Consider the following 27616-nt stretch of genomic DNA (forward strand, 5'->3'; position numbering starts at 1 on the left):
CAAATATTAAAACAGTTCCTTAAGGTAAACCATAGCAGTTAACAATAATGGTATCTTTTAAAGTATGTGCTCCTGGTAAATGAAAAAGTTAGGAATGAATATGTTTATTTACGCTTAACAACATAATACTTTAGGATATTAATGTGAGGGACCATTAGTATTGGTAATACTGTGATATTAGCAATATTGATATTGTGGTATGGCCACCTTTATATTTCAACACAACCTGAACTCTCTTAGCCAAGCTTTCTCATCATTTCTTTAAGTGGTCTTCAGGCTTCTTCAAGGACATTCAAACCTCTTCTTTAGATGTTGGCTGCCTTCTATTCTGCTTCAGTAATGTTGACTCTGGGGAAATTCCATTGTTTGTTTTCCGTCTAGGTATATTTTATTGCACTGGCAGTGACTTTGGGACCATTGCCATGCTGAAAAATGAAGCTATTTCCAATCAGACAGGCTAGAAGGCAATGTGTAAATGAAAATCTGATGATGTTTTTCTGCACTCAAAATTCTGACAAATTTTGACAAAATCCCCAACAACAGTAACTGAAATGCAAACCCAAACCATCACAGAACCTGCAGTTTTTGCAGACTGCTAGTTAAAAAATGTGCCCAAAGATAGTTCTTTGCTAAGCTATCCGTTATGTGTATATGCAACACTGGTTCATCCATGGAGTTATAGATGGGATTTTTTATGCTTAAATGGTTCATAGGTCAATATTCATTGGCTTAGGGAAAAAAAACAATCATCTGAAAATGATCAGGTACAAGGAGTGGATTGAAAATGAGTGAAGAAGCAGCCAGTGTGCAGAAAGCCTTGAGAAAGCCTGGAGAACTATTGCTTAAGACCACTTTAAAATATTACCGGAAAGCCTGGCTCCTTGAAAGAAATCAGGGGAAACATTTACACAGTGCTTTATATCACCTGGAAATTTCTAGTAACACTGTGACTAAATCAGCAAGCTTGATCTTTCATTTTTAATTTGAACTACAAACACAGTGTTTTGAGAATTTTAGATTTTACCGTTATATTTCTGTGTAATTTTTGTAGGTATCAGCTACAGATCCCGATCAGGAAGCTGACCAGAGTGCTCTTCGCTACTCCCTCCATGGCCAGGGCGCTGGTGGTGAGTTTACCATTGATGAGCGCACCGGAAGAATCTATGCTCAACGTCGACTGGACCGCGAGGAGCGCCCTGCCTGGAGATTCCTTGTCCTCGCCACAGATGAGGGAGGGGCAGGTCTCACAGGATTTGCTGATGTACTTTTAGAAGTCAGAGACATCAATGACAATGCTCCCTTCTTCCCCTGCCCAGCACTGGAAGTAGATGGTTGTTTTGTTGGTCAAGTGCCTGAAAATTCACCTGCAGACACATCCGTCATGGAGATGCGTGCCATGGATCTGGATGACCCCAATGAGGGCAGGAATGCCTTGCTCACATACAGCATCATCAAGAACATTCGCAACGAGATCAACCTCAACCTGTTCTCTATCAATGCCACTACGGGCACCATCTACACAGTACTACGCTCTCTGGACAGGGAGATGGAAGACCGGTATCTGGTAGTGGTGGAGGCCCGTGATGGAGGGGGTTTGGCAGGGACAGGGACAGCCACCATTATGGTTTCAGATGTCAATGACCATCCACCCATCTTCACTCAGAGACTCTACAATACTCAGGTGAGTCAACCTCGCTAACCTTCTTTAAACATTTAGATTTATTTTACTAATGATGCATGTAAATAGATCACTTACTTCTATGTGTTGATCAGGTGACTGAAGACCTTGAGGTGAATAGCGAGGTTCTTGTAGCTTCTGCCACAGATGGAGATGAGGGCGAGAATGCCGTGGTAACCTTCAGCATTGTAGGTGGTGATGAAGACAGAAAGTTCTTTGTGGAGACAGACAAAGTGAATCGACGTGGCGTAATAAAACTTAAGAAGAAAGTTGACTTTGAGAAGCCTAACGAAAGGACTTTCAATCTGACCCTGAAGGCCGAAGATGCTGATTTCTTCAGCCTCGCCTATTGTCTCATTCAAGTGGAAGACTCCAACGACCATCCTCCTGTCTTCTTTCCACAATTCTATGAGTCACCAGCTATGTCTGAAGATGTGCCAGTGGGGACAATTGTTGCTCAAGTTACAGCTTCTGATCTAGATTCTGGCCAAAATGGGCGTTTCTCTTACAGTATATCCAAAGAGTCAGATCCCTACAATCAGTTCCTGGTGGACCAGTCTGGTTGGGTTGTAGTTGCTGATTCTTTGGACAGGGAGAAAATTTCACAGCACAGGATCATGGTCTTGGCTACAGATGCAGGGATTCCCCCCCTGACTGGCACTGCCATTGTTGTGGTGACTGTACTTGATGTTAACGACAATGGGCCAGAGTTTGAGGTCCTCTACAAGCCTGTTGTTTGGGAGAACACAGCTGCGCCTCAGCCAGTGAGAATGAATGAAACCTCCTTGCTCCTTCATGCCACCGATCGCGACACCTCCACCAACAGTGGGCCATTTTCCATACGGCTTCTGATGCTCACCTCAGACGCCTCCAACTTTAACCTGACGGACTTTCGGAACGGAAGCGCAGCCATCACCGCGCTCCGTGCTTTTGATCGTGAGCGGCAGAAGGAGTACCGCCTCCCAATTCTCATGATTGACAGTGGCTCTCCTCCAATGAGCTCTACTAGCACGTTGACAGTTGTGATCGGCGACAGGAATGATCATCCCCACTCACCTGGACACACCAACTTTATTGTCTACAGTTATGAAGGTATGTTTTGTTTTTATCTAATTCAATGAGGATTCCAATGCTTCATTTTTGAGACTAGCTCCATGAAACCTATACAGTGGGGCAAAAAAGTATTTAGTCAGCCACCGATTGTGCAAGTTCCCCCACTTAAAATGATGACAGAGGTCAGTAATTTGCACCAGAGGTACACTTCAACTGTGAGAGACAGAATGTGAAAAAAAAATCCATGAATTCACATAGTAGGATTTGTAAAGAATTTATTCGTAAATCAGGGTGGAAAATAAGTATTTGGTCAATAACAAAAATACAACTCAATACTTTGTAACATAACCTTTGTTGGCAATAACAGAGGTCAAACGTTTACTATAGGTCTTTACCAGGTTTGCACACACAGTAGCTGGTATTTTGGCCCATTCCTCCATGCAGATCTTCTCAAGAGCAGTGATGTTTTGGGGCTGTCGCCGAGCAACACGGACTTTCAACTCCCGCCACAGATTTTCTATGGGGTTGAGGTCTGGAGACTGGCTAGGCCACTCCAGGACTTTCAAATGCTTCTTACGGAGCTACTCCTTTGTTGCCCGGGCGGTGTGTTTTGGATCATTGTCATGTTGGAAGACCCAGCCTCGTTTCATCTTCAAAGTTCTCACTGATGGAAGGAGGTTTTGGCTCAAAATCTCACGATACTTGGCCCCATTCATTCTGTCCTTAACACGGATCAGTTGTCCTGTCCCCTTGGCAGAAAAACAGCCCCATAGCATGATGTTTCCACCCCCATGCTTCACAGTAGGTATGGTGTTCTTGGGATGCAACTCAGTATTCTTCTTCCTCCAAACACGACGAGTTGAGTTTATACCAAAAAGTTCTACTTTGGTTTCATCTGACCACATGACATTCTCCCAATCCTCTGCTGTATCATCCATGTGCTCTCTGGCAAACTTCAGACGGGCCTGGACATGCACTGGCTTCAGCAGCGGAACACGTCTGGCACTGCGGGATTTGATTCCCTGCCGTTGTAGTGTGTTACTGATGGTGACCTTTGTTACTTTGGTCCCAGCTCTCTGCAGGTCATTCACCAGGTCCCCCCATGTGGTTCTGGGATCTTTGCTCACCGTTCTCATGATCATTTTGACCCCACGGGATGAGATCTTGCGTGGAGCCCCAGATCGAGGGAGATTATCAGTGGTCTTGTATGTCTTCCATTTTCTGATGATTGCTCCCACAGTTGATTTTTTCACACCAAGCTGCTTGCCTATTGTAGATTCACTCTTCCCAGTCTGGTGCAGGTCTACAATTCTTTTCCTGGTGTCCTTCGAAAGCTCTTTGGTCTTGGCCATGGCGGAGTTTGGAGTCTGACTGGTTGAGGCTGTGGACAGGTGTCTTTTATACAGATGATGAGGTCAAACAGGTGCCATTCATACAGGTAACGAGTGGGGGACAGAAAAGCTTCTTACAGAAGACGTTACAGGTCTGTGAGAGCCAGGGATTTTCCTTGTTTGAGGTGACTAAATACTTATTTTCCACCCTGATTTACGAATAAATTCTTTACAAATCCTACCATGTGAATTCATGGATTTTTTTTTCACATTCTGTCTCTCACAGTTGAAGTGTACCTCTGGTGCAAATTACTGACCTCTGTCATCATTTTAAGTGGGGGAACTTGCACAATCGGTGGCTGACTAAATACTTTTTTGCCCCACTGTATATATTATTACATAATTTGGTTCCAAATGTCCATGATCAAAGCTACAGAGTTTGCTGCGGTTTATGAAAATAGGTTCTGAAGTCCTAGTCTGTGAAAAAAAGTTTTTTTTTTTTCATGGCCATGATCAAATAAACCTACACACAGATCACATGAAGCGTGCTGTGTCAAAAAAAAGGGTTGATTTTAGATGTGACGGCAAGTTTTTCATTGTTCACCACTATTCATCTGTTGCATCTATGACATTTTCATTCAGTGATCTCATTGTTGTCCCCGAACAGAGAAAATTAAACGTGGACATGTTTCACTAAATTTGCCAAATGCACAATGTGATTTGGGAAAACAAAGTGTTTTTGTTCATTGCGATGCTTTTCATTTGTAAAAACAGTAAGCACGCAAGAGCCCTGTAGGGTCTGTAAATTTATCTGTAATTTGTGAGCTGCAGTGATTTGTGAAACATAATGCTGCTAACATTTGTGGTGTGAACAGTAGCTGCAAAAACTGCGAAACTGGCCCCAGGCTTTTCTCTGATTTAGTGAGGCATCAAAGTGAACCAGTGTAAAATAAATGTAAACTAGCTGCACACTGATGAAAACTGATTGAAAACTGGAAATTGATGAAAACACGATGTTTAAATAAATGTGTGCTGTTTGTATCCACAAAATTTAGGCATTCATTTGGTTTTGGATTTTTCTTTCATGAGAGTCTCACCGTTCAGTCTAGTATTTTACACTCCACTGGAGAAAGTTTGGGTGTACTATTGCTTGAACACGCCTTTACCCCAGAACATAATGTATTATATTATATTGTCCCAGTTAAAAGTTCCCTGGTCACTCTGAGGGATTCAGCATGGTTTCTTTTTAAACCTTTAGGTCTCTGTTATCCCACCTTATCACATAAAAATCTCCTCACATCAAGCGTTTAATGCACTGAGTGGCCCTTTAGTGCCATTTTTCAGTGCAGTGTTTAGGGTCTACACCCATACTTTCATTTTTCCACATAAGAAAAAAAATATGGATGCAGTTGAGCTGGTGGAAGGCATAATCACACAACTACAACCAGGAGGGTAGCTCGGTTGATCCCCGACTTCTCCAGCCTCATGCCGAATTATCCTCAGGCAAGTTACTAAACCCCAAGTTGCCCCAGATGCATTCATCGAAGTGCGAGTGTGTATGCGAATGTTAGGAAGCTAGGCATAGATTAAGTTCTGTATGAATGTGTGTGATTGGGTAAATGAGACTTGAGGTAGAAAGGCGCTATATATCACCATTTATCATTTACAACCATCTGAGATGCCTGCCTTTTTGTTCTGTCACTATTTAGGTTTAGGAACAGATTGTGTTTTATGCTCTTTCACAGCATTAATCACACATTACAAGTCAAACTTCTCCCATTTCCAGCAAGCATCTCCTCAGTTTTCTTGGTCACCATATTGATGCGTCCTTCAACAGCGGAGCGCATTTAATTATGGTCTCTTGCTGTCTCCTTCTGACATTTAGGGACTTTTTAAAGTCCGCCAGACCGCCTTCAATATTGAAAAATGACACTAAAGCGTTACCCACTATGTTTTAACATGTGACACCTGCAGGTCCTGACCAAGCGTCAGTATGTAACGTGTTGGGAGTGAGAACGAGTTGCCCTCCCACCACCTTCTGAGCGCTCTCCGCTCATGTTGTTAAAACTGTACTTGTCACAGTCGACTGCTCACAGCCTCCTGCTCCAGCCCACATCACTTATTTAGCGTTTCATACCATCTGTCGGCCCTCTGTAATTTGCTGGAAAAACTAAGGTATTCTGTAATGTATTTTTAGTGGATTCCCTCTCGAGGGCCTTTCCACATGAAAGTGCATTAACCTGCTAATATGAATCCATCACGTACCTTAACAACATACCATGAAGCAAACAATTAAGACCAGCTTAAGTCCCGGGTTTGATGAGCACATAAACAGGAGGCTTTTTTAAAAGGCAGCTGATTTCACGGCTAAAGAGATTACAGAGCTGTGTTCAGCTTTTTTTGGAAGAGGGGGAAACTAATGCGTGAACATATTATTGCTGTGCCGTCAAACCATGACCGTGTGTGCCAATGAGGCATCGCCCGTCACCTTATCTCCTTAAAGAAGCCTCTACTTTTTTCCCTTCACTCTTAATATTTGGATTGTACCGGAGGGACCCTTTGTGCTCAAAACTAATTCCTCTCAAAGCTAATACATTTTTGGTCTTTTTTGTTTTTTTTTTTCCACCTCCTGACAGGTATTCTCCAGACGGCAGTGCTCGGACAAGTTCAATCCCCCGACCTTGATGACTGGAGTGAGAAAGTGTACCGTTTTGAAGGCAAACCGACCAGGTACTTTGATCTCATCAGCTGAAAACTCTGAGATGCCTGAAAGGTGACTTGCAGAAAGAGAGTGATGGAGGTGAAAGCACAGATGGATAAATTAAGTAATGCAAAAAGAAAAAAGGAGAGATAGATAAAGTCAGAAGTATGGCAATAATATTAAAAATATAGAGAAAGATTATTTTAATTAAATCACAATTAAAGACGAAACAAAGAAAAGACAGGAAGGAAAAGAAGTAGAAGAAAAATTTGAATAAGGCCATTTTCAGGCCAATAAGGAACTTTTCTAGTCCTTCCCCAGCTGAGGCATATGTGAGAACACAAACGTCCATGGCAGTTAGATCAAGCATTAAATAGTTTTTGACCCTTCACCGCTTTAAAGTAAATCTTCATGTAATCGTCCTCAAGATGAGAATTTCCAGCAGTGCAAACACATCTGATATGATCTGCTTTAGTGCTCTGAATGTGAGGAAGTGCAACTTCAGATAATGTCCTTACCTGATCGTCTGGACCTTGTCTGGAGTTCAGCTTAAGTCACAGAGAATCATGCGTGTAAACACTTTGAGGACAGGAAAGAGATTCATGATGAAGAGAAGAGATGGAAACAGATACAGGCTGGTTCTTTTAAACATTTTGAATGTTCTCAAATGGAAATGCTGCTTTGTTTTAGGCAGGCAGATGCATTTTTTATGACTCCAGACAGGCTGCAGTTTCAATGTATTCCTTTGTAGCTTAGGATTGTGGTTGTGCGATATCGTAAGTAAGCAGTGACATTTCAAATCTGTTTGTTTATTCATCTAGTTAACGTACTTCTCATAATTAAATAATAATGCAAACCAGATGTTCCTTTTGATTTTAATTTGCACAATAAGACTATAAAATATATCCAAAATGTAAAATTGTACCGTTTGCACCTTCCACTGGAAAACCAGCGTAAATGTAGAATACAGCTCACGAAACTCTGAACAAGGAATGAAACAATTTAAAACATGAATGACAAGATGATGTTTTTTGTTGGGATTAAAGATGTATGCACGATATCACAATATACAGTGTGATTTGGACCAATCTACACACTCCTGTTGAGCATATTGTGACCAGTTTAGGATGAAAGAATCCAGAGAACGACAGATGTAAAGTAGTTTTACGATGTGTTGGGACTAATACAGAAAAGTGTCCCTTCTCATGTGACACGCAGCAAGAAATGCACAAGAGAAAAAGAGAGAAAATAAAAGAGCTGCACAGGAGCTGACAGATTTAAAATAAAGAGGGAGAGACAGTACAAAGGTGCCGCGCGACAAAGGGGAGAAAAGAAAATTGGGACAGAGAAACAGGCAGTTTGAAGGGGGAAACAAAGAAAGAGTGAAAGAGAATGAAGGGGAACAGGACAGGAAGGAGAGAGATAGAAAAGGGGATCTGACTTGTCAGGAACAGTGCTATTAATACTTCATAACCAGCGGTATTGAAAATTCCCAGTGAAGCACGGCGAGGGAGCACTCATTTTGTTTGATGAGGCAAGGTTTCACGCGGACGCATTGAAAGGAGAGCCTGATTGCGCTCCCTGCCACCTTTTCTTCTAATGAGATACCTGTAAAGAGGGACGACAAGAGACGACAAGAAATGGCCGAGAACAAAGGAACCACGAGAGAGAGAATTACCATAGATGCTCCTGAACTGCCGCCCCTTATCAGAGCATACAACAGATAGCAGTTTGTTCACAGTATAGATCAGCTTTAGGCTGAATATTATTTACATATAAAAAGATACAATCTAGGGGAAAATATGAAAAAGGGTTCTGGTAAGGTGAAGGAGCCTGAGGGGCTAAAAACATCCATCCATCCATCCACGTCCGCTTATCCTTTTCAGGGTCACGGGGGCGCTGGAGCCCATCCCAGCTGTCATAGGGCGAGAGGCGGGGTACACCCTGGACAGGTCGACAGTCTGTCGCAGGGCCAACACACAGAGACAGACAACCATTCGCACTCACATTCACTCGCACATTCACACCTATGGGCAATTTGGATTAACCTATCCCCACTAAGTGCATGTCTTTGGACAGTGGGAGGAAGCCGGAGTACTCGGAGAGAACCCACGCAAACACGGGGAGAACATGCAAACTCCACACAGAAAGACCCTGGCCTGATGATGGAATTGAACTCAGGACCTTCTTGCTGTGCGGCAACAGTGCTAACCACCGTGCCACCGTGCTGGGCAAAAAACATGTCAAAGCTAAAAAAAAAAAAAAAAAAAAGGTGCTATTTTGGGACATTTAGTAAATCACAAAACGCACAAAATAACCAGAAAACCTCAGCATTCTGCCTCAGCAGACAGCGATTTGTTTGGAATTGATCGGTATGTTATGTTTTCATTTGTTTCCTGTCTGTGAAGTGCTTTGACATGTTTGGAAATCTCTCAAGCGTGACGGTATTCCAGGAGATGGTACATGAGAGCTTGTTTTGTAGCGGCAGCACAAGCGCCGTCCGCAGACTCATTTTGGCCTCAGTTCAGTAACGTTTAATTAATTGGTCTAGTCTGAGCTCTGAAGGTCACTTCAGTGTGAAGAGGTTAAATATTAACATGAGCCAGCGGCACATGTTCTCCGCCAGGTTTGGGTTCCGCTCTGTAGTGCAGCAGAGCGGAGATTGCCAAAGTTTTCCAGATCAAGAGTCCCCCCCCCACCGGCCTGGATCCATGTTCAACAGCTGACCTCCATCTGGTCAGAGTTTGATCTGACAAATCCCATCTGAGAAAGATTTTATCCGGATTGAAGATTTCACTGGGAACTTTATGAATGTGTTTGGTTTTCCAAGCATGAGGAACAGCTGCCTCTCATATACTGACGTTACATTTTCCTCACTGAAATGTCTGAATTTGTATTTGCCTTATAACAATAAGTCCTTAAACTAATACATTTTCTGCAGCAGGAATTCTGCTCAACAATTATAATATCCAACCTATCCATCATACCTTTAATAGCCAGATAATACATGGTTCCTTGCAAACAGACCTCCAGAGTGGAAGAGGTTAATAAAGTGTATTTCTGCACTGCTTTTTTTTGGAAATCCAGACATAAGTATTTATGTAACATACATAAATCGAAAATCCGAAACGGTACACACACTTTTTTTTGCTGGGACTGAAAATAGCACCCGCTTCTTATGCAAGAAAGCAGCAGATATGATGTATTTTAACAAATATAATTCTAAGCAGCAACAGAAAATAAGTCAAACTAATCTTTCTTTCGCTCTCTCAGGTTGTTCAGTCTGAACCAGAGCTCAGGTCAGCTCAGTATTAGGGAGGGAACTCCTCCCGGCTCATACCACCTGCAGGTTCGTGTATCCGACAGCACCTGGCCAGACGTCACCTCCACCGCCCAAGTAGACGTCACAGAGCTGCACCACGTTGCCTTGCAGCGTGCTGCCTCCATCCGCCTGAGCAGTGAGTCCCAAAGTGAAGATGTCAAATTGTTAACATATGAAAATACATTTGTTATCCTCAAACAAAACAGTTGTTAGTCATGGAAATGACTTAACAACATCTCAGCGCACTGACACAAGACGCACATTTTCACCCTCCTGTGACTGTCGATGTGGCACAGTGCTTCAGGGTCTCAGTTTCAGGGCTGTCAGCTCGATCAGGCTCCATCAGCATTGGCACACAGACGCAATATTGGAAATAACTCCCTGCTCCTCTTCTTCTATCATCTCTTGTGTTCCCTGCTGTTTATTTTCAGCTCCATCTCTTCAGACTTTGTTGTCTCTTCCCTTTTTTCCTTCTGTTTTATTCACCTTTTCATTCAACTTGTAGTATCAGGATATTTCTGTCTGTCCGCTGCTTTTTATGCTGCCTCTAATTTCCCATGGTGATTTATGAGGCTAGTAAACAAATCTGTTCTCCTCCCCTTCTTCTTCTTCCAGACCTGACAGTGGAGGAGTTTTTCAGTAGTAGTGGTGGAGGTGAGAAGAGTCGCTTTTCCCGTCTGGGTCTGACGTTGGCTGAACTCCTGCAGACTTTGCCGGAAAACGTCCAGATCTTCTCTGTGGGTGATGCCAGCAAACATGGTGGGAGGGCGCTTAATGTTTGGTTTGCTGCCCACGGCTCTCCCTACTACAAGGCTGAGAAACTGCACGGCTACGTGGCAGCAAACAAGGCCAAGGTGAGGAAAGACTTAGAGTCTGGAAAATACACTTTAAACTATTTAAAAGTAGGAATATAAATGATATTAAATTATTATACTTTTTGGCATTTTTTCCACTCTCTCTAGTGTTTCAGTTGAAAGGTGGCAATTCTTGAGCACATTTTTGATGTTTAATAAAAATCCATTATTTACATTTTTTTTGTAAGTTAAAAACCAGTTATTTAATCCAAAACCTTTAAAGGCTAATTTGTGATTTTTGTTACTGGAAATCTCAGGAACTTACTTTCTCTTCGGTCGGGAAAATCAAAGAAGAAGTGCCCCAATCCAACAAGCAAACAGATAATTGTGCAAAAGCTAAATAAAGTGAAGCAAAGTGAAGTGTGAAAACGTAAACGTGGTGAACTGACAGAAAAATGAGCCATCCTGTTTACATCTTCAGCCATAGAATTAACGATGCATTAATTACACTCAGTTAAATGTTACATTCACATATTCATATGTGCAGTTCAACAAGCAGAGATATTTAACACGAAGTGTAAACCATTTCACACTCATGCACACCCACATGCCAGGAAAGGTGAAAAATTGATCATACATTAATATGTGGACATGTTGCTTCAGCATGTCTCTCTTCAGTGATACACCCACATGTGCACGCACATACTTGCGTGCATATGTACACATTTGTATACTTTTATATGAAAATTTACCATTAAAGCATTGGGAGCTGCTTCTGATCTCATTTCTGTGACAGGCAGGCAGATGATGGCAGTTGGTGAATCATATAAATATGCATATTAAATAAACACACTTGCACAAACATAGACAGCCGAGCTTGATCAAATATCTAACTGTCAGCTGTCGCTCAGCTGACGTCTTGTTTAAAAGACTGCATAAAAGTTATGACACTGGCAAAGCAATAATGTGAATAAATCTATTAGGAGAAAGAGAGATTTGTAGCATACTGTAATATAACTGCAGTTCACATTAACATCTTCAGTTACTATAGGGTTCATAATTTGTATTTAGTTTTACTTCTGCTTCCAAGTGGCCAATAAAACCAAAATATGAGCAAAAACTAAAAAGTATATTACTAAAACAAAACCATCTAATATTACTGACAATGGAGCAAAAGATAGCTTCAGAAATGTGTAATGTATTGTTGTAATACATGTCTGTACAAATATCAGTTTATACACACAGCTCGATTCAGTTCAGTTAATTCTGGTTCTGTTTAATTCGATCCACTTTTATTTATACATTGCCAAATTACAACCACAGTCGCCTCAAGGCACTTTATATTGTAAAAACCCAAAAATAATAGAGATAAACCCCAACACTCAGACAAACCTGTATAAAGAAGCACTTGGTAACAGTGGGGAGGAAAAACTCCCTTTTAACAGGAAGAAGAACAGGTTCAGCCTCAAGAAGGGGTAGCTATATGCTGGGGGATAAAGTGAATCAATATTATATATGCTCACGTGAAGGAAACAGTGCAGGAAATTACATCAGAAAGCTATTTCACTTAATGATTAAATAATAGTGTTTAATAATACTGATAATATACACAGAAACACTACAGCACTGGGAATAAATACATAGCACCAGAGACAGAATAAGAGAAAAACAAAACAGTCAAAGGAAGCTGAAAGGAACCTTTAACACCTTATTGCATGTGTTTTATTATCATATTGTGACTGTTTATGTAATAAATACACTTTTTTTTAATATCCTGAAAGTAAAGTTCATTTCAATCAAGGTTTAAATAATTGCCTGGTGGCATTACTGCTGATTAACTAGACTTAGTTGTAGAAGTATAACACATAAGTACATAATTCCTTCCCACTTTGGTTACATAGCTGTCGGGGTGTCTTGATGATTTTCTTGAAGTATACAAATTTTCTACACTGTTGCCTTCTACAGCAGGGTATTAGCAGTGTTTTAGTTTTACTTGAGTACTTTGTACATAATGCTTATGTTAAGACATAACTGCAAAACAAACTACATATTGTGTGTTTAGAAAAGCCTTCATATTACCAGAGATGCAAATATTGTTCAAATATTGAAGCTAACATAAATCCTGTCAAAGTGTCAAGACACAGATAGTTAGCACATCTCCAGCTTTAATGCAACTTGGCTCAAAAGCCTAATCAGCACCTACAACAATAAAAATTAGTTAAAGTATAAATAACACAGCATGATTTAAAATAACTTTCATCAAATGCTGAAGATGAAAGGTACGTCTTTAATTATCTCAGGGTTAAGAGGAAAAGTGTCTTGGCTGATTAAGAACAAAAATGTCAGAGAGATACAAAGTCATCACGAAAAAAGACGATGTTGAAACTGGCTCTGGAGCCAAAATCTAAAGCCGTGCCTGGGGAGTGTAAGTCACAGTGGATGAGAGTGTCAGCTGAATAGTTAAACTCCAAAAAAAAGGAATACACACAGTTGGAGAGAGACAGGAAACCCTGAGGGAATCTGATGAAAACCTCTCACCCCCTAACCCCCCCTCCAAAAAAGTAACAAAACGAGAGAAAAGAATCAGGATGACAAGCAGGGAAGCGAGTGAATTTGGCAACGGAAAGCAAATGACAGCAAAACTTTAAGAGGAAGGGAAAATGACAGAGAAACACCAAAGTGCATAAATAACAGTAAGGGAAATAGAGTAAATTCAGATTTCACTGATGCAGGTAGACATCAGATCAAAGACGTTTCCTGTCATTCTCTGAAATTCTCTAATATGTTCAAACAGAGCTCATGACTTCAATGCTGTTAGTTTGAGTTTGTTTTCCCCCCACGCTAGTTTTAGTTTCACTCATTTCACACACAGTACTTAGTCTTATTTGAAGTTTAACGACACAGTTAGCACTTAATCTGTCTTGGTGGGCTTATATTTGATTTTTAATTAGTTGTGTGCCATTTTTCATCTTCATTTCAGTTTTAGTTTTATTTCCTCTGCTTAATCATAGGTCAGCTTTATACCTAACTGAATTGGACTCATCAGTTTAATCAAACACAAAAAATGCCAAGGTGTGAAACCTTGGTCCATGGGTTTGGACCAAACGCCAGCTTAAATTTTAGCTTCATGGTTGTTTTAGTTTTGGTTAGCCAAGCTTATCCTAGTTTCGAGGATACCTACAATCCTACAATGTGGAAAAGAAAGTTTTCACCAGACTCTGAACAGTCCTATAAAAACTAAGTACACATTTATTGTTTCTTTTAGAAATCGCTACACTTGCAGAAGCAAATGAAACTACAGAAGTTTTATTGTTTTATAGGTGTGTATTAAAACAGTGCCACAATCTTCCTAGCAGCAGGCATCCCAAAAAATCTTCCCTAAGGTCAGACTGTGAAATGTTCAGAGAAACTACAAGAACTACATCTGAGACTTCACAGCCTTGGGTAAAATGTTAAATGTTCAAGTTCATGACAGTAACGTTAGAAAAAGATTGAACAAATATGGCTTTTTTGTCAGGCTTTCCAAGTGAAAACCTCTTTCTGAAAAGAACATGGTAGCGCAGTTTAGTTTGAAAAGTTGCATCTACACAAGCCTCTTGGACAGATGACCAAAGGCAGGGTTTGGCGATTGTGGCTCAAGAGTTGGGAGTTTGCCTTGTAATCGGAAGGTTGCCGGTTCGAGCCCCGGCTTGGACAGTCTCGGTCGTTGTGTCCTTGGGCAAGACACTTCACCCGTTGCCTACTGGTGGTGGTCAGAGGGCCTGGTGGCGCCAGTGTCCGGCAGCCTCGCCTCTGTCAGTGCGCCCCAGGGTGGCTGTGGCTACAATGTAGCTTGCCATCACCAGTGTGTGAATGTGTGCGTGAATGGGTGGATGACTGGATATGTAAAGCGCTTTGGAGTCCTTAGGGACTAGAAAGGCGCTGTATAAATACAGGCCATTTACCATTTACCATAATGCACAGTACCGCATTTGACAAAAAACAAACACAGGATATCAACACAAACACCTCATATCAATTGTGGAGCACACTGATGGAGACTTGTTGATTTGGGTTTGGTTTAAGGGCCACAGAACCTGGTCAGTACACTCTTTGAGCTGATCATGAACTCCTGTCTATATCAAAATATTCTACAGTCAGTTGTTTTCACAGGTTTTTGTTCCATGAAAAACTAAGTACACTTCATGCTTCAGTGATTTATAGAACCAAATTTACCAGTAATTGTTTTCTGTATGTCTTTATCAGTCCTTCAGATCATTGCAGAGAAATTTTGTCCCATTTTTGCAGTGTTTCTTCAGTTCATTCAGCAAAATCTTGAGTTATCTATCTTTGATTGAGCTGAGTTTCCGTTTTGCTCCATGCTATTTTTACTTTGTTTCAACATTGTTTTACTTTCCCTCATTCGTTTTTTGTTTCATTATATAGTTTGTCTCTATTTTTAGCTTATCATATTTTGAAAGTTCCTCTGTTTGTGTCCTAACTCCTTTTTTTTATCACCTTTAGCTGGAGGCCATTCTGGGCGTGTCCATCTCTCAGGTGGGCGTGGATGACTGCCCATACACAGACTGCAGCCAGTCTGGAGGTTGCAGCAATGAGGTTTCATTCAGCCAGGCACCGGTGGCTCTCAGCTCTGGTAACATCTCTCTGGTGTCACTGGCGGCCTCTTTGACTGCGCAATGTGGCTGCCGGGGCCGTGAGGCAGTCCACCTGTCCTGTTCTGCTTACCCCGTCAACCCATGCCTCAATGGGGGCACCTGCCAGGATGGACCATTGGGATACCGGTAGGTTTAAGCCAAGGAGGGGTCTTTGCATGTTCCATATAATTCTTCATATGATAATGCATCCAGAATGACATTAAATATGAACATGTCATTTTTCCAGTATGTTACCTGGAGGTTGAACTGTTGCACTTATCTGATTCCAGCAAGTAGTCTCTAAAGTGCTGTGTCTTTAAAACTTGTTATCGAAGGAAAAGTTTTCTTTATAATGAGATACTGTGAATCACCTTTTTCTTACTTTTCTCTCAGTGGCTGCTCTGTGTTTACATAGTTTTCACCTGACGGTACTGATTAGAAGTCTGCCGGTCGTATGCGGCAGATTCAAGCCCTGAACAGTTAAAGTCACCTTGTGAAGCTCGCAGAAATTTCGTATTTGTTCAGTGATTAACTCTAGGTATATCTGTCAAACATTTGAAAGAGAGGCAGAAGATTTCTCTTAAAGTAATAACACTCTAAAGCCGCATTTTCAGCTGAAAGTAAGCTGGCTGACTTTGAATTGTCACATGATTTTAATGGTTGAGATACTGGATGAAACATTTCAGCTGCTAAATCTGACAGATGGCTCACTCTCCATTGCTCTCTTTCTTTTTCTTGCACTTGAAAAACTTATCAACACTGACAAATATAGATTTATATTATTTTTTAAGCATTTCTATTAAGGTTTCTTGAATGTGGATTATGTCTCTGTTTATCTTTCTGTCTGTTGATCTCTCTCAGTTCATTTGAACCTGTCAGAAAAGAAATTTGCTTTGCAACAGTACTAATGGACAGTAAAAAGTCTTTAATTTTTTTTATTGTCATTAATTATCGTTCCAAAGGTGCTCCACAGGAAAATCACACATGAGGAGATGATAGAAATATAATTAGAAAATAAAGTAGATTAACTCTCTGTCTCAGATGCAAGTGTCCTCCCATGTACGACGGCCCCGAGTGTCAGCAGACCAAACACAGCTTTGGCGGCCAGGGTTACGCCTGGTTCCCTCCCATCAAACCTTGCTATCAGAGCCACATCTCCCTGGAGTTCCTGGCTGAGTCGGCCAATGGGCTGCTCCTCTACAACGGGCCGCTTGGTAATGTTCACTCTGGGGTGCAGGAGGACTTCATTGCCATTGGTGAGTTTCACGCTGAGGCTCTCGTGTGTAAAGCTTCTACTTTTGTAGATTAAGAGTTAACGTCTTAACTTTCTTTGCTCTGGAGTCAAACTCAATTAAAACACAAATCCAAAGAGTTCTACTCAGAAGATCTATGAAGATCAAACAGTCAGTATTTTCAAATAAACTAATAAGGCTAGATCTAGTAATTTCAGTTGAAGTTAGCCACTTGGATGGAAGTAGAAATTTTGGCCTGAATATGTCAGTGTGACAGTAAAGGTGCTCTTAAATAGCTGCAAAAACACACATGAAAGTGTGAGCCAGTGTTGAGTCTGATAAATAAATGATTTACAGACACCCTTACTAACCTTCTGTTGGTATTCTTTGCATCTTAAGACTTAGTAACAAATCCAACGAAGAATCAGAAAATGCACCGCTGATTACATGCAGCTATACAACAGCTCTCAAAACCTTTGAGTTGTTTTATTGTCCATTATGCACTAGGTGACATTAGAACTCACAGTTTATACAGTAAGGCCTTGATTTGATCTAATGGGTTTTCTTCCATGTTTATAAAGCTTATAACTTCATGTTCTCGGTAAGTGGCACATTGTACTGTAGATGTTCTGTAGGTCAGAACTGTTATATGACATATGTGGATTTGAGGTTAGATTAGATCGTTACTGTAAAGGCTTTTGAATTCCACTGTCTAAATATAATTTTTTATCTAATCGATTCTCTGGAAGGTGTTTGTGAGTACAAAGGCTGAAAATGATCAAATTAAATTCAAATTATTAGGTTTAGTGTGTGTTCTGGGATGATTGATGTGGCTAATGCATTTCATTTACTGGACCTGTGATGTCCTTTAATTTATTTTTTTCAGTTTAACGCAAAATAAAAATACAAATGTGCAACACTTTGGTACATAAGCTTTGGACCACACAACCACCATGTTGGTCCAGCAAAGAGATTGTCGTGATTCAAAGCTAACAGCACATTTCAGTGAACAGATGGCTCTGATTTTATTTATCAACTCTTAGACTATCAGCTAGTCATTGTAGTTTTCAGCTAGGTTTGGTATGATATAGATAAAAAGAATCATCTATTAACCAACAAAGCGTTAGAGAAATGAGGAGCAGCGGTGATTATTGCAATGCTTGCAGAAGTCTCTGAGAGTGGCTCATTTGCTGCAGCAAACACATTCTGCTTGAACTTCAGTACCCTTTTGCTGAAAGCTGACAAATTATTTTAACTTCCTAGCTCTATAACAATCATACTAATCTCGCAGTGCTGATGGGAACGTGCTGCCGGTCCTGCTTTTCAGCAAACACAAAGCATTCATCAATCCGCTGCTGTATAGACAGTTTCTCAGTGGATGAGGAGCTTCATAAACTCTAATGTCAGCTCCCAGTGGTCCTAATGTGGTGCTGATGGATTAGCCTGCAGATGGCCTTTCGAACACTTCTTGCATAATCTTGTGGCATTAAAGTTATGTAATTATTGAACCCAGGCTGTTGCTGCAGTGGTCCGGGGAGGGGAAAATCAAAGATAGTTGCAGGATTGATCTCTCTGAAGCGTTTTTGCACTTACATGTCCAATATTGTGACTATGAGGTTGATCAGGTCATACACACATAGACACAAACGCACACATTTTACAGCAGCAGATGAAAGGATATTGGGAGATTCTCACAGAGAAAATTGATAAAGTGGCTTACTGCAGTTGTTGATGGGATCCAGAAGCTTACGTAGCAATAAGGAGAAGTGATGTCAGGGCATGCGTCAACTTTTAAGACACAAGAAACTAATATTTTTTTTGTCATAGTGGGTATTAAATGACCCAAAGCTGTGTTCAATTTTACTGCACACATCAACTTAAGTAAGGCAGCCCTCAAAATTCACTTTATGAGCTCTAAACATATTTTCCAGCCTGTTTTACACATTTGTTATGTTGATGTTTACAGACTTGACTTTATTGTTTATTTAGGCCTGTTGGGATTTTGTATTTGGGTCACTGTAGTGTGTGTGTGTGTGTTTACCGTGAGATGGAAAAGAGAAAACAAAGATAATATTCTCAACTCCCCATTCAGAGTTGAGAAACGGCGTTCCAGCTCTGAGCATAAACCACGGATCAGGAACACTCACTTTGCAGTTTCCACCCAAATCCACTGTCACCGACCGACGCTGGCATCGCCTCGACATCATCAGTGACGGAAAGGTGAGACTTATCTGCAATACAGCAGATGCATGAATGAATGACTGGATAGGTGGAAATAATGAAAAAGAAACAAAGGAACAGGAAATCAAAAAACTTGTAAAATAGGAGGAAAAGATGGGTTACATGAGGTAACGGTGTGCATTCTGTTTGTCCTCAGGCTGTCCAGCTGATCCTGGACCAGTGTGGAGGGGTGGCTGTGAATGAGTTGGAGACAGATGAGTCCAGCTGTAGAGCTGCAGGAGAGACACCTGGAAATCAGAAGTAAGAACAACCCCAAAGATGCTGCTGATTTCACTGCTTACTTACAAATTTAATACAGAGACTCTAAAACTTTGCTGTGAAAAACCCAATTTACCTTTCTCTTGCTTTCTTCTTTTCCTTTATTTTTGTTTTCATTCAATTCATCCTTATTTTTTTTTCTTTTCCGAATCTTCTTCTTTCACATCATCCTCCCAACTCTGCTTTTCCCTCCAATCCTCTGACTACTACTGCTCCAAATCCTTTTGTTTTTCTTCCCTTCTTCTGTCATCCTCCACTTCTTCCTGATGTTGTTCTTTTCCTCCCTTCCTTATTTCTTCTCCTCTTCAGGTATCTGAATGTTTTTCAACCTCTGCAGCTGGGAGGGGTGAAGGAAATGTCCCCTCACAGACATTACCGCAGTTTCACTGGCTGCATCCGCAACCTGGTGGTCGACAGTCAGGTAATATTACAATATGAGCATGTTGGTTTGTAGAGTTCCTATTGTGGGGACATGAATGTGTTAAATTTTGGGGGCAAAAAGCCTTAATGTAAATGATTAGATTTTAATAGCCATACTCTGTTTAAAGCCTCTTTAAATGATTGTTTTTAATCCCAGAGATCATTAGGCTTTTTGTGTGTGTGGGGGTGTTTTTCTTGGCCCTTAAATGCAATTTTAATGTCTGCAGGTCTGCACCTGTTTGTGTTTGTTCATGCATGTATTCACTTGCAGTCCTTGGTGGATGGTGATGGTGTTTATCTGAGCGCCTGTGAGTACCACAGGGATGGTGGTTGGACAGATGGTGATCTAGGCTCGGCTCCTCAGCCAAGGCCAGCATAACAACATCACAGTCCAAAATGTAACATAAATGAAAAGAACCTCCCTCGTCCTCATGAAGCTCAGCGCGTTGCTGTGGTTCCCTTACTGCTGCAAACCTCAGTCACTTCTCAAATATCCCAAAATAGTCCCCTGGAAAGATTTCAACCAGCTTTTAGACAAGAAGATGTGGAAGTATGTTACCATCAGCCTGTCACTGTGGCACCTCATTCAAACCGCAATCCCCTGTGTTTTGGGGATGCCTCCTTCAGTCTAATGCTCTGATTTTACAGGAGTAAGATTAACTCTGCCTTCAAATGGTGGATGAGTTACAGTTTTTTGCATTCAAAAATTAAAAAACAACTTTTAGCAAAACACTGCCACATAAAATGATTTATAGTGATAATAATGAGGGATTAAAGGTAATTAAAGGTTTCTTCCAGTGGTCGTGTTTGCACTCTAGTAAAGTATCAAATTCTAATTGAAGACTGAAGATTTTGTTTCTACATGCACCAAACAGGGAAGGTAAATATGGCAAATATGACAAAGTGGTTCCTTTTCTAACCCCATGTATGCAATTTATTGTGAATCTGAAGAGTGTGAGAGGGGTGCTGGACTTCTTTCAGTGGGCAATATCGGTGCTCTTGCACTAAAGGTCAAGCAGGACTCCACACAGTGCAGTGACTGATGATGGGGAATCTCACAAACTCAGCAAGTGATTCAAAACAGTCGTTTTGTTTGATTACAACCTCACCAGAGGTGTCAGTTAACCAGGATCTGTTTGTACTTTTACCGTGCTTTTGTAAGCGATGACTGATTGATCGAGCTGTGCCTTGTGAGCATAGAGGTCATATGTTCTAACCGTGCTGTGGGGTTTATTTAATGTTTTCATACATTCAAGATCAATAAATATACATGTACAAGATCCCCAGTTTGTGAGCTCATGCAGTAACCATAGAAGCAGAGACACTGAGCTTGTGAGAAAACCTGCCTATTGTTGCCTTCAGCATGCATCAAAAGTCCTCTGTGAGTAATTAAGGGTTTGGCTACATTTATTCTTTCTAAATACGGTAAGTTGGCATAACCCAGCATGAAGGTATCAGCATATTTTCCATCCTCTCTGTTGTACCAAGTTCAAATTAAATCAATTTAAACTTATAGGCATAAATATTTTTTATGTTAACGGGGATCTCTATGCTCATGTCGAGCTACATCTTTTTGTTATTAGGTGCTTGATGAGTTTTGCTCAAATCAGCTCAAATAAATCCTTATTTATCTAATGCTGGGAACTGGTACAGCCCCTCGGTTCATCATCTGTCTGAAAGAAGCCCTTTTGGCTCCTCACGCTTCCTTTAAGCCAGCTTTCTTCTCATTGGTTTACTTCTATAAACAGAAGGTTTGAACATCAGGTGGGTGGAGATTCTGTGCTCATAGCCAGAGCTGTGGGCCTGAGATGACAATATTAATCATCATCAAGAGCCGAGAGCTGGCCTTATCAGGCTGCTTGTCAACCATCTGATTATTTTTAGCCTCTTAAATTGGTATGACTTTGTATATGTAAAAAAAAAAGGTCTGTGATTCCTACACAGTTAAAGATATACTTTTTCTTACTCTCCTTGAAATAAAGCTGAAAGCCTGAGTGTTTGATTTAAAATCCAGTGGGGTTATATGCAGATGCAAAATTACAATAGATTGCATCATTGTCCAAAAAATTATGGATCCAACTGTATATGACAGAAGATAAGAAACCCATAATAGCTCCACTTTAAACTAGATTAGCACACTTGAAGCCTCAAAGCCTCACAAAGCTCACAGCTCTGCATCAACAACATATATATAAAAAAAAATCAGACTGTCCATCCTAAACTTTGATCGAGAGCCCAACATTTTTAAATCTCTCTGGCGCCACCATTAGGAAGCAATTGGGGTCTTTTTGTTTTTTTTATGTAGAAGAAATGTGTGAGGAATTGTGGGAGGTTTGCTGAGCACATTCATGCTCCATTGAGGAGGAACCCCTTTAGTTTCACTTTTCAAAGCCAAATTTTTATGACGGTAGAAAGAGGCTTTTAAAACCTTAAAAGAGACAGAAACAGAACCCCCCGCCTTACATGCTTTTCTTTGTTCTGTAATCAAAGCTGGTTTCTTGATTCCCTCAGAAAAATTCAAAACACATTTTTGTAGCTCATGCATTAAGGTAGATTGACACAGCACGAAAATGGCTGCCAACCAGAAAGAATGGGCACATTTAGAAATTCAGTGCATGTCAAATTTGGTCTTTTTTGTATTTCAGATATAAAGAAGGAAAATGGTAGCATTTAAAAAAAAAAAAAAAAACTTCTCTGATCTATACTTGGCTGTGTGCGCAGCCCGGATCACATGACCAGAGGCAGCACTGGGTTCCTTTGTAAAGCATGTGGCGAAAGTTTGCTGGATATAAAAGAAAATTTGTGTAAATATGTTTTTTTCAACAAATAATCATCCCCCTCCTTTCTTTTGTTGTCCCTTAGGTGTATGATTTGGGATCTCCCGGTGAGAGTGTGGACAGCACCCCAGGTTGTAAGCTCACAGACGGCGTGTGCGTGACGGCGGCGGGACCCTCATGTGGGATTCACGCAACCTGCCTCGCAGACTGGGGCTCGTTCAGCTGCGAGTGCCACGCTGGATACACGGGGCACAAGTGTGACAGGGGTGAGGATCAGAGCGTTTCAGTCCATATCAGTGCAGGTTCCTCTTTTAAATCTTTAGTTTTGGGAATACAGAATTAGATCTATGGACCTTGGAAATTTTAGAAACATTCCTTTGGACATAAAAGCTGTGAAACTTTGGAGCAAAGAAAGCCCGTCAGCCTAAAATAGCACACACAGAGAGTCTGACTCCTTTTCCAGGGCTCTGTGGTCGGCTTAATAATTGTGACATCCACAGCAAGCAGTCAGTGTTGTACCTGTTAGATCTGACTGAGAGCAGTCAGGCCAAACAGTCTGTGAAAAACAATTACCTCCTTATGTGTACATGTTTTGTTTTCAGTCTGTAAAGAAGATTAATAGTTCAAGTTTGTCCTTTTGTGTGAAACAATTAAAACATTTATATGTTCCTCCCCCCTCAGCCATGCCAGAGTTCTCCTTCGATTCGGGCAGTGTGGTGCGCTTTCAGCTCAGAGGAGGCAGCATCTCCCGACGCACAAACATTCAGCTGCTCGTCCGAACCAGAGCCACCTCAGGGACCCTGCTGTCTGCGACGTCCCGGGAGACCAATGAATACATCGTACTGGAGGTCAGTCCACCTGTAGAACAACAATGACTAACCTTTCACGTGATAGCTATCCTCAAAAATAAGCCTGCTTATATCACAGTTTAAACAGCATCCACTTATCAAGATAATTTCACTTTTTCTTAAAGAACATTTAACCATTTTATCAAATACTGCACTTTTACTGCACCATTTTTAGATAATGAATGCATTTTCAATGGGTGGCAGTTTTTACTTCCCCACATGACAGATTTTGTTGCGAGAATTTAAATCCCCGAGCAGCAGCTTTTTTTCTAAGGTTTATGTTCTTCTCTGTCTCAGATCACAGAGGGTCACATCTCAGTACGTGCCAACCTTGGTGACGGCGCTCACGCTTTGCGGCTTCCCGGCCAGCGGGTGGATGTCGGGCAGTGGGTCCTGGTCAGCCTCAGTCGCTATGACAACATGTTTACCCTGCGGTTAGAGCACGGCGGGGGCTCGAGGGAAGTGCAGGCCCGCCTGGGGAGCCGCAGGGAGATCGTGGTTCATCCATCCAGCCTAATGGTTGGTAATGGACCAGACAAGGCTGACTTCCAGGGTGAGAGCTGAATCTCATTTCAGAAAAAAAGTCTTTGTTTATTCAAGTGAGTTCTGAATGGAGTAAAATGACTCTTAAGTGTCTGACAGCTATGGTAACAAGTATTTAAATTCTTGAAATACACTGTGTTTCTCTTCGGATTTATTCTTTCTTTCACGATGTTACGGGAAAACTTAGAATTCAGTTTTTAAAGGCTTTATAGCTGTGCAGATGCTTAATTCAGAGTTAACTCAGAAATGACTTTCTTGAAGCAATGATTGTGTTTTCCTTAATTTTTTGTGTTAATTGTTCTTTCAAGATAAAGCATTGCAATTAGTTTAGCTTTTGAGTTTCACTCATTACATCACACTTGCATTATTTTTGAATAGTTTATCTTAAAAACCATATTGGACGCAATGCTAAACAGGAATTTTTGGCAAACAGGTTGTCTGCGGGATGTTCGATTTAATGGTCACGTCCTGCCTCTGGATGGCCAGAGCCGGGACCTGGTGACGGTGCTGGAGAGACGTGGTGTCACCTCAGGATGCTCTAGCAATGCCTGCAGCAGCCAGCCCTGCCGCAGCCCGCTGCGATGCATCGACTTATGGAGGAAACACCAGTGCAAGTAAATGACACACAAAGGCAAAGCAGCACACTTATATAGCTTCCACTGGTGGGAAGCTATTCATTCATTCTTTTAGCAGTTTTGTTTCTTAAAAGTTTTTTGTCTTTCCTATGAAGTCACGCATAAAGTTTTCCAAGAATTTATTTCCATTTCAGTGCCACAGCTAACTATGTCATCTGTCCTGCTCTCCATCATGTCCCAGGTGTCCTGGTGGTCAGGTAACCGTGACTGACGACTCAGGTCAGCAGCGTTGCGCGCCGTCGCCCTGTGGACCTTCTTCCTGCCGTAACGGTGGTGTCTGCCAGCCGCTTTCGCCCGATAGCTACCGGTGCCAATGTCAGGAGGGTTTCAGGGGTCAACGCTGCGAGCTGGGGCAGGTCAAAGGTCACCGGCTGCCCGCTTTGAGCCCCAGCTCCATCTTGGCCATCAGCATGTGTCTGCTCGTCTTCTTCGGTAAGAGCAAAGAGAGTCATTAACAGAATGAAATTAAGAGAGAGTACGATGAGGTAAACTTTGCTTAAGTTCTTTGGTTTATAGTCATCTGAATGACACTGAACTAAATCAAACCTCACACAATAAACTCTGATGTTGTCATGAATTACACAATATAACTAACAGTACGGGAAATATTTATGCTGTTGTTTTGTTTCCAGGAAAGTATGGTGGCATATTAGTAGTTTATATTAAAACTGTGGTTATTTTGAAACTCAGAATTCTAAAGTCTGCAAATGTATCTATAATTGTTTCGTTTCTGTTGTGATTAATGTTTCAGTAAATGAGATCAGCATGTGTACAAGTGTTCTTTGTAGACGGCTCTAAGATAGACAGTTTTCTACTTTTGACTATTGATGATTTCAGGGTGGGTGGGTAACAATCTCTCAAGCCCCTCCCACCAAATTTCAAACTTTCTATTTATAAGAGGAAGCCAGTCAGAAATAAGAGGCCGAAGTGAGCCGGACAAAGTCTTGTGTGAGGGAGAAAAAGGTTAATGTTCTCTGTCTCAGAAAACAGAGGGTCACATCTCAGTACGTGCCAACCTGGGTGACAGCACTCATGCTCTAAGAGGAGATAAAGATGAAACAATATTAGTTGTTGGAATCCTGGCAGCACAAGAAGATTAAAAGTGGGGAATAAAGAAAATCCAAATTTCCACAAACTGGTTAACTAAAATAAAGATTCAGCAGTAGAATTTGATAGAACAATTATGAAGGAGAATATCTGCATAACTTAAATTAGAGGCACAGAAGAAGCATGCTCACAAAAAAAAGTGTCTTTAAAGAGGGAAGAATATTCAAAAGAGTGAGGCCCTGACAGAAAAAGCCAGATCACCTTGGTTCTGAGCCGAGATTGTGGTATGACCATCAGAGTCTTGGCTGAGAGATTCAGGTTACGACCAGAGGCTTACGGTAGGAGGAGATGAAATTTGCCAAATGTATGACTCACATCTGACTCCAGTATGAGTCATGTGATGACTCATCTCTGATTGACACTGGCAGCATAATCAACAGAAATTAAACTTATTTAGATAGATGGAAGCTGGCAAAAAAGTGTGCGCATACATCCAGCCAGGTCAGGTCGAATCTCTACTGCAGGCCTTTACTGTTTGAAGATCAATAGTTTTTTCTGGGAGCACTAATCATTAAAAATACAAGCTGTGGTGACGCAAAGAGAATTCAGTTAAATAAATGTTACAAAATAACCATTCGCCCCTTAAGCTGTTCATATATCAACTTAATCTAACCAGCGAACGGTTGTTTCCCTCAGCTTCACACCTACTGTGTTATGGTTTGTGTTTTTCCATCAGAAGCCTTCATTTCGTCTCGCATGAACAGATTAAATATCTTCTAGGTGATTTTTGAAACACAAATGACCTTGTAGTCTCAATAAAAATGCTGCGTAGAAAGCTGTTAGAATTTGATACTCTTCCCAATGGCTGCCTCATTTATTTTTCACCTGTTTGTCGTAATTATACTAATGTTTCTAAATGAACTTGGTACTGATTTATTGAGGCTAAATGACTCCACAGAGCAGCTTTAATGAGCCACTGCTTCAAATATACAGGAAGGAAACTAATGTCTGTCCCGGTGGTGCAGAAGCACATTTACGAAGAGATGCATATTCATACCATCCTCCTCTGTGCATGTGTGTGTGCGTGTGTGTGCGCTCAGCGGTGCTGGTGGCAGTGACAGTGTGGAACCAAAAAGGCAGCCGAAATAAGTTCAGGAAGCGAGGAGTTTACCACATCCCTGCTGAGCATGAGAGCTGGGAGGACATCCGAGAAAACATTCTCAACTACAATGAAGAGGGAGGAGGAGAGCAGGACCAGGTAAACAGAACCAAACACACACACACAATAAATGGATACAATGTTCTGCATTTTACATGACAGTTGATTTTTTTTTAAGAATCAAGGCCTCACCGTCAAAAATGCATTTTAGCATCTCAGGTAATCAAATAATAGTCTACAAACATCCTGTGTTTGAGCCCACAACTAACCAGTGTTTCTTCTTCTTCTTTGTAAGTAAGTAAGTTTTGAAATTTGGCACGCTGATTGGGAACAGTTATTCAATTCAATTCAATTTTATTTATATAGTGCCAAATCACAACAGCAGTCGCCTCAAGGCGAGCAAGCACTTTGGCGACTGTGGGAAGGAAAAATTCCCTTTTAACAGGAAGAAACCTCCGGCAGAACCAGGCTCAGGGAGGGGCGGCCATCTGCCGCGACCGGTTGAGGCGAGAGAAGAAAAACAGGACAAAGACATGCTGTGGAAGAGAGACAGAGATTAATAACAGATATGATTCAATGCAGATAGGTCTATTAACACATAGTGAGTGAGAAAGGTGACTGGAAAGGAAAAACTCAATGCATCATGGGAATCCCCCGGCAGCCTACGTCTATTGGAGCATAACTAAGGGAGCATTCAGGGTCACCTGGTCCAGCCCTAACTATATGCTTATGCATAAGCCTAATCTTAAAAGTAGAGATAGTGTCTGTCTCCCGAATCCAAACTGGAAGCTGGTTCCACAGAAGAGGGGCCTGAAAACTGAAGGCTCTGCCTCCCATTCTACTTTTAAATACTCTAGGAACAAAAAGTAGGCCTGCAGAGCGAGAGCAAAGTGCTCTAATAGGGTGATATGGTACTACAAGGTCATTAAGATAAGATGGGGCC

The 27616-nt window shown here is 41.3% G+C and overlaps 1 protein-coding gene across 1 annotated transcript in view; it reads left to right on the plus strand.

Annotated features, from left to right (window-relative positions):
- Positions 1-27616, plus strand: part of LOC146508701 (neural-cadherin) — a 135939-nt gene that overhangs the window by 105859 nt on the left and 2464 nt on the right. The window contains exons 18-33 of the mRNA XM_085176577.1: positions 1052-1681; positions 1774-2770; positions 6699-6792; positions 10037-10221; positions 10701-10939; positions 15383-15660; positions 16555-16769; positions 18838-18965; positions 19123-19226; positions 19554-19665; positions 22527-22707; positions 23123-23289; positions 23587-23842; positions 24266-24446; positions 24649-24899; positions 26615-26772. Coding sequence (XP_085032703.1) covers positions 1052-1681; positions 1774-2770; positions 6699-6792; positions 10037-10221; positions 10701-10939; positions 15383-15660; positions 16555-16769; positions 18838-18965; positions 19123-19226; positions 19554-19665; positions 22527-22707; positions 23123-23289; positions 23587-23842; positions 24266-24446; positions 24649-24899; positions 26615-26772 — 4176 coding nt within the window. The remainder of the gene's footprint in view (positions 1-1051; positions 1682-1773; positions 2771-6698; positions 6793-10036; positions 10222-10700; positions 10940-15382; positions 15661-16554; positions 16770-18837; positions 18966-19122; positions 19227-19553; positions 19666-22526; positions 22708-23122; positions 23290-23586; positions 23843-24265; positions 24447-24648; positions 24900-26614; positions 26773-27616) is intronic.

The sequence above is a fragment of the Neolamprologus multifasciatus genome, chromosome 11, assembly GCF_963576455.1.
Source record: "Neolamprologus multifasciatus chromosome 11, fNeoMul1.2, whole genome shotgun sequence".
NCBI classification, from domain to species: domain Eukaryota; kingdom Metazoa; phylum Chordata; class Actinopteri; order Cichliformes; family Cichlidae; genus Neolamprologus; species Neolamprologus multifasciatus.